Source organism: Salvia miltiorrhiza, chromosome 2 (genome assembly GCF_028751815.1).
Source record: "Salvia miltiorrhiza cultivar Shanhuang (shh) chromosome 2, IMPLAD_Smil_shh, whole genome shotgun sequence".
Classification (NCBI taxonomy): domain Eukaryota; kingdom Viridiplantae; phylum Streptophyta; class Magnoliopsida; order Lamiales; family Lamiaceae; genus Salvia; species Salvia miltiorrhiza.
In genome coordinates this window covers 8,316,900-8,328,012 of record NC_080388.1, presented here as the reverse complement: position 1 = coordinate 8,328,012, position 11,113 = coordinate 8,316,900, and the positions used below count along the sequence as shown (strand labels likewise).

The 11,113-nt window shown below is 37.4% G+C and overlaps 1 protein-coding gene and 1 long non-coding RNA gene across 3 annotated transcripts; both read left to right on the top strand.

Annotated features, from left to right (window-relative positions):
• The first annotated feature begins 497 nt into the window (after positions 1 to 497).
• LOC131012919 (autophagy-related protein 13b) lies at positions 498 to 6,131 on the top strand. 2 transcript variants are annotated; one of them, XM_057940890.1, is made up of 4 exons: positions 511 to 836; positions 1,026 to 2,360; positions 2,440 to 2,603; positions 5,521 to 6,131. In XM_057940890.1, the coding sequence occupies exons 2-4, from the start codon at positions 1,260 to 1,262 to the stop codon at positions 5,837 to 5,839; spliced, it is 1,584 nt and encodes a 527-aa protein (XP_057796873.1). In that variant the 5' UTR covers positions 511 to 836; positions 1,026 to 1,259; the 3' UTR covers positions 5,840 to 6,131. The 2 variants fall into 2 exon arrangements, with proteins under 2 accessions (XP_057796872.1, XP_057796873.1); XM_057940889.1 differs by having other exon boundaries at positions 498 to 2,360.
• Positions 6,132 to 7,310: 1,179 nt separating this feature from the next.
• Positions 7,311 to 9,538, top strand: LOC131012918 (uncharacterized). The gene is made up of 3 exons (XR_009097523.1): positions 7,311 to 7,544; positions 8,768 to 8,830; positions 9,350 to 9,538. It is a non-coding gene; the product is annotated as an uncharacterized LOC131012918 (long non-coding RNA).
• The last annotated feature ends 1,575 nt before the right edge of the window (positions 9,539 to 11,113 follow it).

Genomic DNA, 11,113 nt, shown 5'->3' with positions numbered 1-11,113 from the left:
ATTTTAAAAAATGACAAAATATTATGAAGTCCCATCATTTTCCTTTTCTGGATTTTTAAGATGCTTTGTTTCTGTGAGTTCAAATTATTGTTGGATATTTTATTGTTTTTTCTTTAACAAAGTTGAATATTTTATTGTTACTAACTTATTTTATATGTTAGTATTGATTTTTGTTCTTCAATATCTTATATTTTTGCTTATATAATTTATATCTTTGATTTCTATGTATATTTTATACATTATACATTAGATTATTAAAAATAACAAAATACAAATGATAATTTTATTTTTACGCCTGTAACCTGATTAGCCCGATGGGCTAGCCCGAAATCCAAACGTTTAGGGTTAGGGTTGAAAATTAACAATCCAAAAAAATCTCCAGCCCGATTAGCCCGCACCTGATTAACCCAAAATTCGATAGGACTAGTCCGAAATCCGATGGGCTGGCCCGATTGACATCCCTAATGAGTACTAAGCTCACACTTCACTCTCACACCAACCTAAAATCCAAATCAAAATCGGAAACCTTTTTACCCTTTCCTTTTCTTCTAGAAAAACTTGATCAACTTCTCCTCCTTCTTCATCGTCTCCTTATCCAAGTCTTGCTCATCTGCAAGTAAACCGCAGCACTATACACTTATGAGTTTAGGGCAATTCTCTTCATCTGCATAAACATAAGGTGTCATATAAAGAAGCCGCAGTGACATGAACGGACGTAAATACCCTCAAAGCCCCTTTTGAGTTCTTTACAAGCAATCCATTGAAGCAGTCGCTGTTGCCCCAACTCTCTCTCTCCTTTCAACACGATCACACTTCGCCACAACGAAGTTTTGGAGGTTCATCTCTCTTTTTACTATCTGGTTACGATAATTTTGAATCCCTTTATGCTGAAGTTGTTGTATTAGCTTAGAATTCCTCCTTGGAGTGAAGTTGCTTTTAGGTTTATTTGGGGATTTTTGTTTTATAAGAAATCAATGGCTTCTTATCACGGTAACTCTCATTCGGAACGTGCCAAAATGGAACAGATAATCACAGAGTTTTTTGCGAAAAGCCTTCACATAATACTCGAGTCGCGTTGCCCTTACGTCTCTTCGCGTAATTACAGCGGGGAGCAGGTTTTGTCCTCGCCGTCTCCGTCTTCTTCTTCGTCGTCGTCTTCGAGTGTTAGGCCTCGGGATAAGTGGTTTAATCTAGCGCTGAGGGATTGCCCTGCTGCCTTAGAGAACATAGATTTTTGGCGGCAGAGTAATCTTGAGCCCATGATAGTTGATGTTATACTTATGCAGAGGCCCATTGATTGGGATCCTTTGAATTTCTCCCCTAAAACAGGCTTTGGGTGGAATTCATCGGGGAAGGAGCGGCACTACTATGGCTCGGATAATGAGGAATTTGGGTGTGAAGGGAAAAATGAGAGGATTATTGAGAGATGGGTTCTGCAATATGAGAGTAAGAAGAATGGTGGTGGCTCTTCTGGGAGTAAGAAGAGGTCGAATTGTACGAGCTCTCATGCTTTGTACAAGAAGTCGATACTGTTGTTGAGGTCACTGTATGCGACAGTTAGGCTTTTGCCTGCTTATAAGTTGTTCCGTGATCTCACTTCATCTGCTCAAATTCGGCTGTATAATCTTGGCCATCGAGTCTCATCTTTTGTTGAGCCGTTCACCCGTAGAGAAGAGGCAGATATGCAGCGATTTGTGTTTACTCCGGTTGACACTTCCTGTGGCAGGCTCTGCCTTTCGGTCCTGTATCGATCATCAGTAGTGGATATGAGTTCGGATCCTTCAACTCCTATATCACCGCAGTTCATTCCAGAGTATGTTGGGAGTCCCATGGCAGAACCACTGAAAAGGTTTCCTTCTGGTTTCGTATCTCAAGGCTCCCCTTCTTCGTCTCCATTTGGAAGGCGGCATAGTTGGAGTTATGACTTGTATAGAGCATCACCACCTTCAGCTAACCCCTCACCTTCACCTTCGCCCACATACTCCGATTCTCATGCCTCATTAGCAAAACAGCGCTGTCGTCGTCTTCCTCCTCCAGGCTTGCCTCAGTATTTACCTGATGAGACACTTATTGCTCATATGAAAAATCCAAGTTATGACGAGTATTGGCCTTCCCCTGTGTTTTCACCATCTCCATCTCCATCACCACCCACCTATGTTCCCAATAGTCATATATCCAAAGCTCTTTTACGATGTGAAAGTGCTCCTGTTAGTATACCTGTGACTAGACTTTCTAGCATGCCTTCACTGTCAAACAAACAACTGCTGCCCCCTTCACCTCCCATGAATGCTACTATACTAACCACTGCTGAGAAAATTGCACATGCGGGGCCTCACCAGACAACCTCAACAGCTGATAAGGCATGTAGTTTGATTATAGTGTACATAATCATTTTTTGCTCGTGGAATTTTCTTTACCAACTAGTGCTTCATGCTGCAGTTATTCTCATTGCGCAAGGATAAGCCGCAGAAGATATCTGGGGTGAGACCATCATTGAATAGCCACCCATCAAAATCATTTTCTAGTAGGTTACCATTTCAGGATGATTACAATGATGGACCATTTGTTGTGGATGACGACGAATTACTAGATCCAAGTTCCAGGTAATTGTGCAACCCTATACAGTACTATAGTGTTCCCATGTTTGGATATTTTGTTGTTATACATCTGAGATATCTGTGATTAGCCTTCTGAATGCATCATTAACTAGTGTTTGTATAACTCATGATGATCATATGTTTGCATACTCTGAAAACCCTACATGTTTCCTCAACTGTTCTCAACATACATACTTTTGTGGTTGTTAAAGTAATATGATTCCAAATTCCAAGTGATATTGGTAGTTTGGAGTCCAACTTAAATTATCCCGTCATAATACGTCAACCAATTTTAAAGATCAGATGCAATTAACCACCTCTGCACTTTATTAATTGGTGAATTATATGATAGCATAAAAGGTTCATACTTATTATTAAAGGTTATCATGATGAGAAAATGGTATCTAATTCAAACTTGAGCATAGAAAAACCGATGTACTGAGCTGCTGCCTCCATATTGTTTGTAGAACACCACTTGACCTCCCTCCTACAAGCCAATCAATTTAGAAATTGCACTTTCATATAGGCAATGTGTTGATCTTTAGTTCATGACTTGCAGCCATTCTGTAAGGGTTCATGAATAACACATTCACATCATTGTTGCATGCTCTCGTTCACACTATAAAAGCTATTAAATATACATCACAAGATTAAGCAAAAATCTACAACATATTGCTAAAAGAACTTACAGCTTCCTTTAAATTTGTCCTGAAATTTCTCAGATATAGTAGTCCCAGACTCCAGTGCACAATTTCCATGATATGTACATTCCATACTGCAACCTTTTTCGAAAGAAGAAATCAATCAGCTCCAAAGCATCCAAGATTGTAGGTCCTAGTGAATATATCCATAGAAAACTCCTTTAATATCAATTGAACGAACAATGATAGGTCATTAATCAATGGTGTTGAAAAATCATTATGCGAAGCAATGGTATCATGGTAGCAGCTCATAATTACAGTTTTTCTATCATGATGGTGCAACAATAGGCACAAGTTTGAATTAGATACCATTTTCACATTATGATCGCCTTTAATAATAAGTATAAACCTTTTATGCTATTATATAGTTGAATAGTTCATCAATTCATAAAGCGTACAGGAGTATAGGAGAACAACCCAGATTTAAGTGAATCCTAATTTAATAATCATTAATAAACTGAAAGAAAGAAGTAAGAAACAATCTGTTGCCCAAGCGTGAAATGCCAAATCTAAACTCTGGTCCTAATCCTAGACGCCTTTCTTTTGGGGAGAAAAACCTTTTTTATCCATGCAAGGGCTGTATTCAAGCAACTAAGTGAATAAAATACTAATCAGAATCGACAATAACTTAAAGAATAAATAGACTGAATACGAGAATACGAGATATTAAGTAACTAACTCTCTGCCCTTAACAATTCCTCCTTCCTCCCAACAACCTTGTCCTCATGACAGAATTCAATAATTTGTCTCGTTGCCGCACTTGCTTTCGGATTAACTAGCTTATTAGGTGGAAGTGGGCCATCGTCAGCCTCAACAACGATAAACATTTGCAGTAACTTCTTCAGACAACAATTCCCCGATGTGTACATTTCACAACATTGGAAACACACTCCCACAGCTCTTTTTGCTAGGTAGTCTTTTTGAGACATTGGACACTTTTCATTTGGTTCACACTAGAGTCTAGACCCCGAAGAGACACTGGAACCAGTTACAGACGGATTTTTGCCCCAGATGCTGTCACTATACGCAAGGACCCTTGTATATACTAGCTCTTGAGGAAGTAATATCCTTGAAAGTTGTTTGCTCTCATTCTTGAATATACTAGCTCTTGAAGAAGTAATATCCTGGTAAAAATGCTATGGCCCGGTAGTTGATTAGAATTGAGCCTATATGAAACTCTTGGAAATTTATAATTGATGTGCTATAATGGAAAGTTCTCTGTATGAGAAACTTTAGTTGTGAGCCAAGACAATCAGACTTGTTTTGATATTAATCTGTTTTATTGTGAACAAGTGATATAAGAGATTATTTGACACTGACAAAGCTTGGTGATATCTCAAAGAAGAAATGGCTTTTGGTTGATGGGAAAACAGCCAGTTGTATCTCTGATGTAACTTCCAAGTTGCTTGATAATTTGTTGCTTGATACCCTATGGCTGCTGTCGTTACAAACAAAAAGCTGTTTGAAGATTAATAATCTTATTTCCTGTTATATCATGGTAACCGCATAGAGCATAGTGGTTCTGCTAACGTAACCAATCTTCAAATCTTGTCATTCATATAAAAAAAAATTCTGTTTTTTTTTTTTAATTTTATTTTTATTTTTATTTTTTGATAAATTAACAATATTAAATAAAGAAATTTAAAGGCCACGCCACAGGGGACTTGAACCCAAGACCTTTGACCTTAGGCATTAACCCCATACCGCTTGGCCAACACACGCACACTTTTTTTTTTTTTCCTTCCAAAAAAACTTCCTGATATCAAAACCCTGCTCTGTATGAATTATTGAAACCGTCTCTGGGTTATCTGAAGGGTAAGGATATCCAATTTTCGTGCTTCTTCTTGGTTTCTAAGGAGGAGTTATATTCTTATTTTAGTTCCCGTTACTTCTGGTATTAATTCTATAGCTGGATCTGTGAGAGGAGTAACACTCTTGATGTGGATCTGTGAGAGGAGTAACACTCTTGATGTACGATCCTTCTTTGTGATGTGCTCGTATCTGCTACCTGTAGAAACAATGTTTGATCTGGTCACATTACTACTGTTGTTTTGGCATTTCTACTAATGTGCTGGCCAGATGCAATGAGGCTGCACCGAGACAGTTAATCCCTACCTTATTCTAAGTTTGAGTTTTGATCTCTTCATGACTTGAAATTAGATGTACACAATTTTCTGCCTTGAAATAAACGTGAGCTGACTAGTCCTGGATGGTTTTGGCAGGTCAGGTTTGTTTGAGCTGCCAGGACATCCATCCCGGTCAAATAGATCACAAGATGCTGCTGTCGGTGCTCTTGTTCGTATGCTGAAGAAAGCACCACCTCTTCACCAGGATACTTCTGGTACCACACTAGATCTGCAAGGCCCCAAGCTTCAAGGCGCTACTGAAATATCCGAAGAGCCAAGAGCCCAGCAGTCTTCTGCTTCGAATCTTGTGTCGTCGTCTAGGCTTGCGCTCGTCGCATCCAAGACTACAGCGAATGCTCTGGAGGAGCTCCATGGCTACAGAAAAATGAAAGATTCATTGCTTAAATCAAAGTAAGTTCTGAGGTCTAGCAATTGTCGTCTTTGCTAAGCGGTTCATGCAAGTATAGATGAAGGCCATCCCTATATAGTAAAGATCTGTACAGAGTGTTTGCCATGGTGGTTGTTTTTTTTTTTTTTTTTTTTTCTCAAGATCTTGGTGAAATTGATCATTTTCTGTCTGTACATATTTTGAGTGAATGCTGTATGATTGACAGTGAGGCCAGATTTGGTGTCTGATCTAACTACAAGACTTGGGTATAGAACTTCTTGTAAAGGTTGCCTAAGTTATTGCATTATCTCTTGTACTCCCTCCGCCTCACTCCAATGGTCTCATTTTCCTTCGGGACGTCCCACTCTAATAGTCATATTTCTATTTTTGGTGATGATTTTACACTACAAACAATGCGGTCTCACACACCTTTACACACTTTTACACTCAAAAAGCAAATTTCTTAATTTACGTGCCCAAAAAAATGGAACTATTCGACCGGGACGGAGGGAGTAAGAATTTGCGCTTCCAAAACATGATGTCCAAGTTTTGTTATCATCAATCGAGTTTCATTTGCACAATCCATTTGTAACATCCTGTACTTTTCCTTATTAGAAATAGTGTCTTGAAACTATTGAGAGTACTGAGATTTTGAGATATTAAATTGTTGATTATCTTAGACGAGACAGAGTTTCCTTATAGATAGAGATATGAGTTGTTAGAACCGATGACGGAGTTAGAAAGTGTATAGCTTTGAGAAAACGAGTTGAGATAGAGATGCTGATTGAATTGAGAAGAGATTATATTATTTTTTCCGAGACCAGATATAGAACTACCGGTGAGACTGACTGACCTATTATGTTAATAGGAACAATGAGTTAGAAAAAGAGTTGAGAAAAAATAGCGAGAACCCCTATAGAGAGGAGTGATGTGAGAGATGTTTTGTTTGTCTTTGAATGTGGTTTGTCTTGATGTGATGTTATGTGAGATTATTTGTTTGACTGTTTATGTGACTTTTTGTTACGTGCGCATTCATGAGTGAGTTATTATGAAATTTTTTTGAGAATGATAGCACGTGAGTTTTATTTTGAATTTTCAAAACAAACGAGATTTATTTTACCGAAAAATCAAAAATGCCGATTTAGATATTTTTCCAACAATACGTTTTCAAATTGTTTTTCCTAAAATGATGAATTTTATAAATTGAGTGAGTGCATTAATATTAGTGCTATATTTATTTTAATTTTGGTCACAAGAGTTTTGTGCTATAACATGTCATTAATAGTGACTAATTTTTCCATGACTTAAGTTCCTACACCATATATTTCCAAATGAGTTTATTAATTATCCTCTTAAGTCATGTGCTTTGGCATGTTGCAAGTGGACGTGTGGAGTGGATTAGAGAGTGTAGAGAATTGGGAGACAATGCATTAATGAGTGAATATTACTTTGTCCCTAATCATTCTTCCTTAACAAGACAAAGCTTATCTCACTTCTCCCTCACACCATCACTCTCGTCCCCATCTCTCTCTCTCTCTCTCTCTCTCTCTCTCTCGATTTTCATCCTCCATGATCACCATTGAAGAGACCTCTAAAGCTTCCTAAAATCATACCAAGAGCAAAATCATTTACTAAATCAAGACCTAAACACTTTCTACTCCCTAAATTCAAGAGATCCTTAGAGTTAGTCTTGAAGCTAGAGAGAGAAACCTTGTTCTTTGTTTGATCTTGGGTAAGTGAACTTTATTTGCATAGATCTAGCTTCTATGATGTTCTATGTGAGTTTATATGGAAGATTGAAACATTGAAACAACCCCTACTATTTTTCCCTAATTTTCGAAAATAGGGAGTTTTTACCCATCAAAGATCTTTCTTGTTCTTTTCTTAAATTGGGGTGAGAAATATGTTTAATGAGGTGTTTTGAGATGATTGATGTGTGTTTTGCAAAGCATGGTCTTGTGATGCAAATTTTTGCATAGTTTAGTTTGACCTAAAATTGGGAGATCTTTGAGTTTATGTCTTAAATGAGGAATTGATGATGAGCATGAGATTATGATGTGTTTTTGATGATGATTGATGGTCTATATTGAGGATATGATGTAATTGAGGATGTTGATGTGAGTTAGTTTGATGAAAATTAGGTATATGTGTATCTATGCCTAAAATTGTTAATTGATGATTTATGTATGTGTTTAAGTGGCTTGATTTGATAGATCTAAGGTTGGAGTGATGTTTCTTTTCTGCTCTGCCGAGCTATTTTTGTTCTGCTATGGCGAGCTATTTTTGTTCTGCTCTGGCGAGCTATTCTACTCAGCTCTGACCGAGTCATTTAGCTATGCTCTGACCGAGTCATTTTGCTCTGCTCTGACCGAGTCATTCAGCTCTGCTCTACCGAGTCATATAGCTCTGCTCTGACCGAGTCATTCAGCTCTGCTCTGCCGAGTCATTCAGCTCTGCTCTGCCGAGTCATTCAGCTCTACTCTGCCAAGTCATTCTGCTCTGCGCCGTTGAGCTTTTCTGCTATGCTCTGTTGAGCTTTTATGCTCTGCTCTGTCGAGCTTTTCTGCTCTACTCTGGCCACCGATCCGAGTCTAATGAGTTAAATGTCTTTGTATTGATGTTTTTGAGTGTTATAAGAGTTTAATATGAGTTTTGAGGAGTTTTCATTGGAGTTTGTTTGTGACATGTCTATGTGTGAATTTATATGTTTATGTGCTTACGCATGTCTATGTGCTTGATTGCTATGAGTTTAATCCAAGTTGAGTGTTAAGTCGAGAGTAGGACTTATGAATCCTTAGGAGTTAAGTATACCTAGGGATTGAGATTTATTTGGGTAAATAGAAGATGAGTAATAAATTATAGTTTGAGACGAGATTGGATTTTAGTAAATGAGTTTCTAACTGAGGTTTATTTTATCACATGAACCTTCGATGATGATGATGATGATATATGAAGGCCCGAGCGAGACGAAGAAGTAAGTCGCCTGTTTTCTTTCTGAGCTTAATCGAAGGACTTCAGGTGGGCAATATTTTGAGTATTCTTATATCATATGAGCTTTCTAAAATGATTTTGATGATGTTATGAGTTTATCAAATGTTTTGAGATAAATGATGTTTGAGAACTGTTTGACTTGCCAATTTTTAATGTTGAGCCTGTATGTTACCCTCTACTGATGAGATGAGACGAATTCGGTCCTGCCACAAGCGGGATTTTGTGCACAGAGGTGACTGCAAGCCGTCTTCAGGTCGGCCGGTCACGGTACTTGAGAAGGAGGCCTACTTCTCAGTACCTTTGATGATGATGAGTTGTAGATGTGGTGCATACATGTTGAGAGATCTTTAACTGCGGTCGTTTCTTTATGATGTCATGATTATTAAAACTGCTTACACAGTTTCATTTACGCTAAATTTATTCCTGTGTATTGCTGAGATGTGGCATGTTTCAAACCTATAGCTCTAAGAACACCTTTCTTGTTTTTCAGCGTTTGCCCACTGAGTATTATATAATCACGCCCTGCATGTATTACTAAATGTGCAGGTTAAGCGATGGAGCGAGATTGGTCTAGTGCTGGCGGGGGATTGTTTTGACTGATGTATCTCCCTTACTGTTATTCGATTGTTGATAGAGTCCTAACGATGATACACTTTGCTTTCCTTTTGAGTGTTGATAAAACCTTAATGATGAGATACTTTGTTTTCTTTTAATCAAGTAATATACTCACGGTTATATGTCTTCATACATATAATCGATTCACATTTTGTTGCGATACTCTGAATATTATGCTTCCTTATGAAAAATGAGCTATACCTGCTTTGTTTTTATTCTTGAAAATCCTTATATTTATGGGGATATGACGATGTTGACGTTTATACCCTTGAGTTGATTTATGATGCATTGCCTTAGCATGCTTTGATGTGAGCTTCCGCGTGATGTTCAATCTAGTTCGTCTTGTCTTTTTATTCTTTTATTATAGTCGTATAGATACTCGGACTCCGCTATTACTAGCGTTGAGATCGGGCTGCGACAATGTTTCTCAACAACATAACTGGAGTTCCAACCTTCAAATAGATTTCATGATTTAGTACTCCTGAACATTTGATGTTATTCAGAATTCTGGCGGAATATCAATGCTGACATGACTATCATTCGCATTTTCAATTGTTCCATTACCTATACTCGCAATCTATATAGAGAACTGTTCCAACTCCATAGCTTTAGCACCGAAACCCATAGTTCGAAGTCTCGTATATTTTTGTCCACCGTAAACCTCATAATATCTTTAAAGATATGAAGAATTTATTGTTGCAAAAATAATATCTTGCCTACTTCCTTCTTGTATAACATACAATATCTGTCTGAAATCACACCCGGACACAATTGTTTTGCCTCCAAAAAGGGGTTGATGCACTTGACGGATTAACAAACCGCATTATTTGCACACCTAACAATCAATTCTGCAAGTCAAGATCCTTGATTAATGTTGCATGTGGAATCTTCATTAACATTAATAGGAATTTTGAATCGTGAATGAGTTATCCTCCTACCAGGTAATAATAAGGATGTAATACCACTTGAAACAACATTTAAAACAATTTCTCATTTTGACCTAAGAGCTAGAGAGTGTTTTATATGAAAATTTTTCCCGTACCTCTATATCCATATATGATAAACATTCCTCCAGAATTTTATTGTGTCACATTAATAACAATATCATAAACACACCGTTTTTCATCTGTAAGCTTAGAAATCAAAACTTTGTCCTCATCTGTTAATGTTTTTCGATCATATCTCAATTCACCACTGATCAATTTGAAAGAATTCAGAACTAGGATAAGGAATGCCTTGACACTCTTGTAAAGTTTTTCCAAAACTACTCAACAATTTTTCGAATTCCACAAGTGTATAACACTTGATTTGATCTTCATTTAATTGTAGTTTTGCAATAAAAAAAATACTCCATTTATCCACGATATCGGTGGATAGTAGTTGAAAGTAGTGGATATTATTGTGGGTGGAATTTGGTCCCACTATTGTTGTGAGTGGAGTTTGTGGACCCCACTGCTATAAATGGAACTGAAAATGAAATTGTGGACAGACTAAAATGCCAAAAGTAGAAACAATATCGTGGAAGGAGAGATTATAATTTAATGTGTCAATATATTAAAGTAGCCTATTTTATATAGCAAAATTAAAATTTAGCCTATAGGATAAAAACATAAAATTTTAGCCACTTTTTTGCGCGAAAAGACTGAAAGACTTAAATATGGGCAAATTCTGTCTCTGTAGTGCTCCTTCTCTTCA

Bases quoted from the DNA above. Each gene is read 5' to 3' on its own strand.
- LOC131012919 (XM_057940889.1), top strand. From the start codon at position 975: ATGGCTTCTTATCACGGTAACTCTCATTCGGAACGTGCCAAAATGGAA. The intron at 2,361-2,439 runs GCATGTAGTTTG...TTCATGCTGCAG, and splicing joins CAACCTCAACAGCTGATAAG to TTATTCTCATTGCGCAAGGA. The intron at 2,604-5,520 runs GTAATTGTGCAA...TGGTTTTGGCAG, and splicing joins TTACTAGATCCAAGTTCCAG to GTCAGGTTTGTTTGAGCTGC.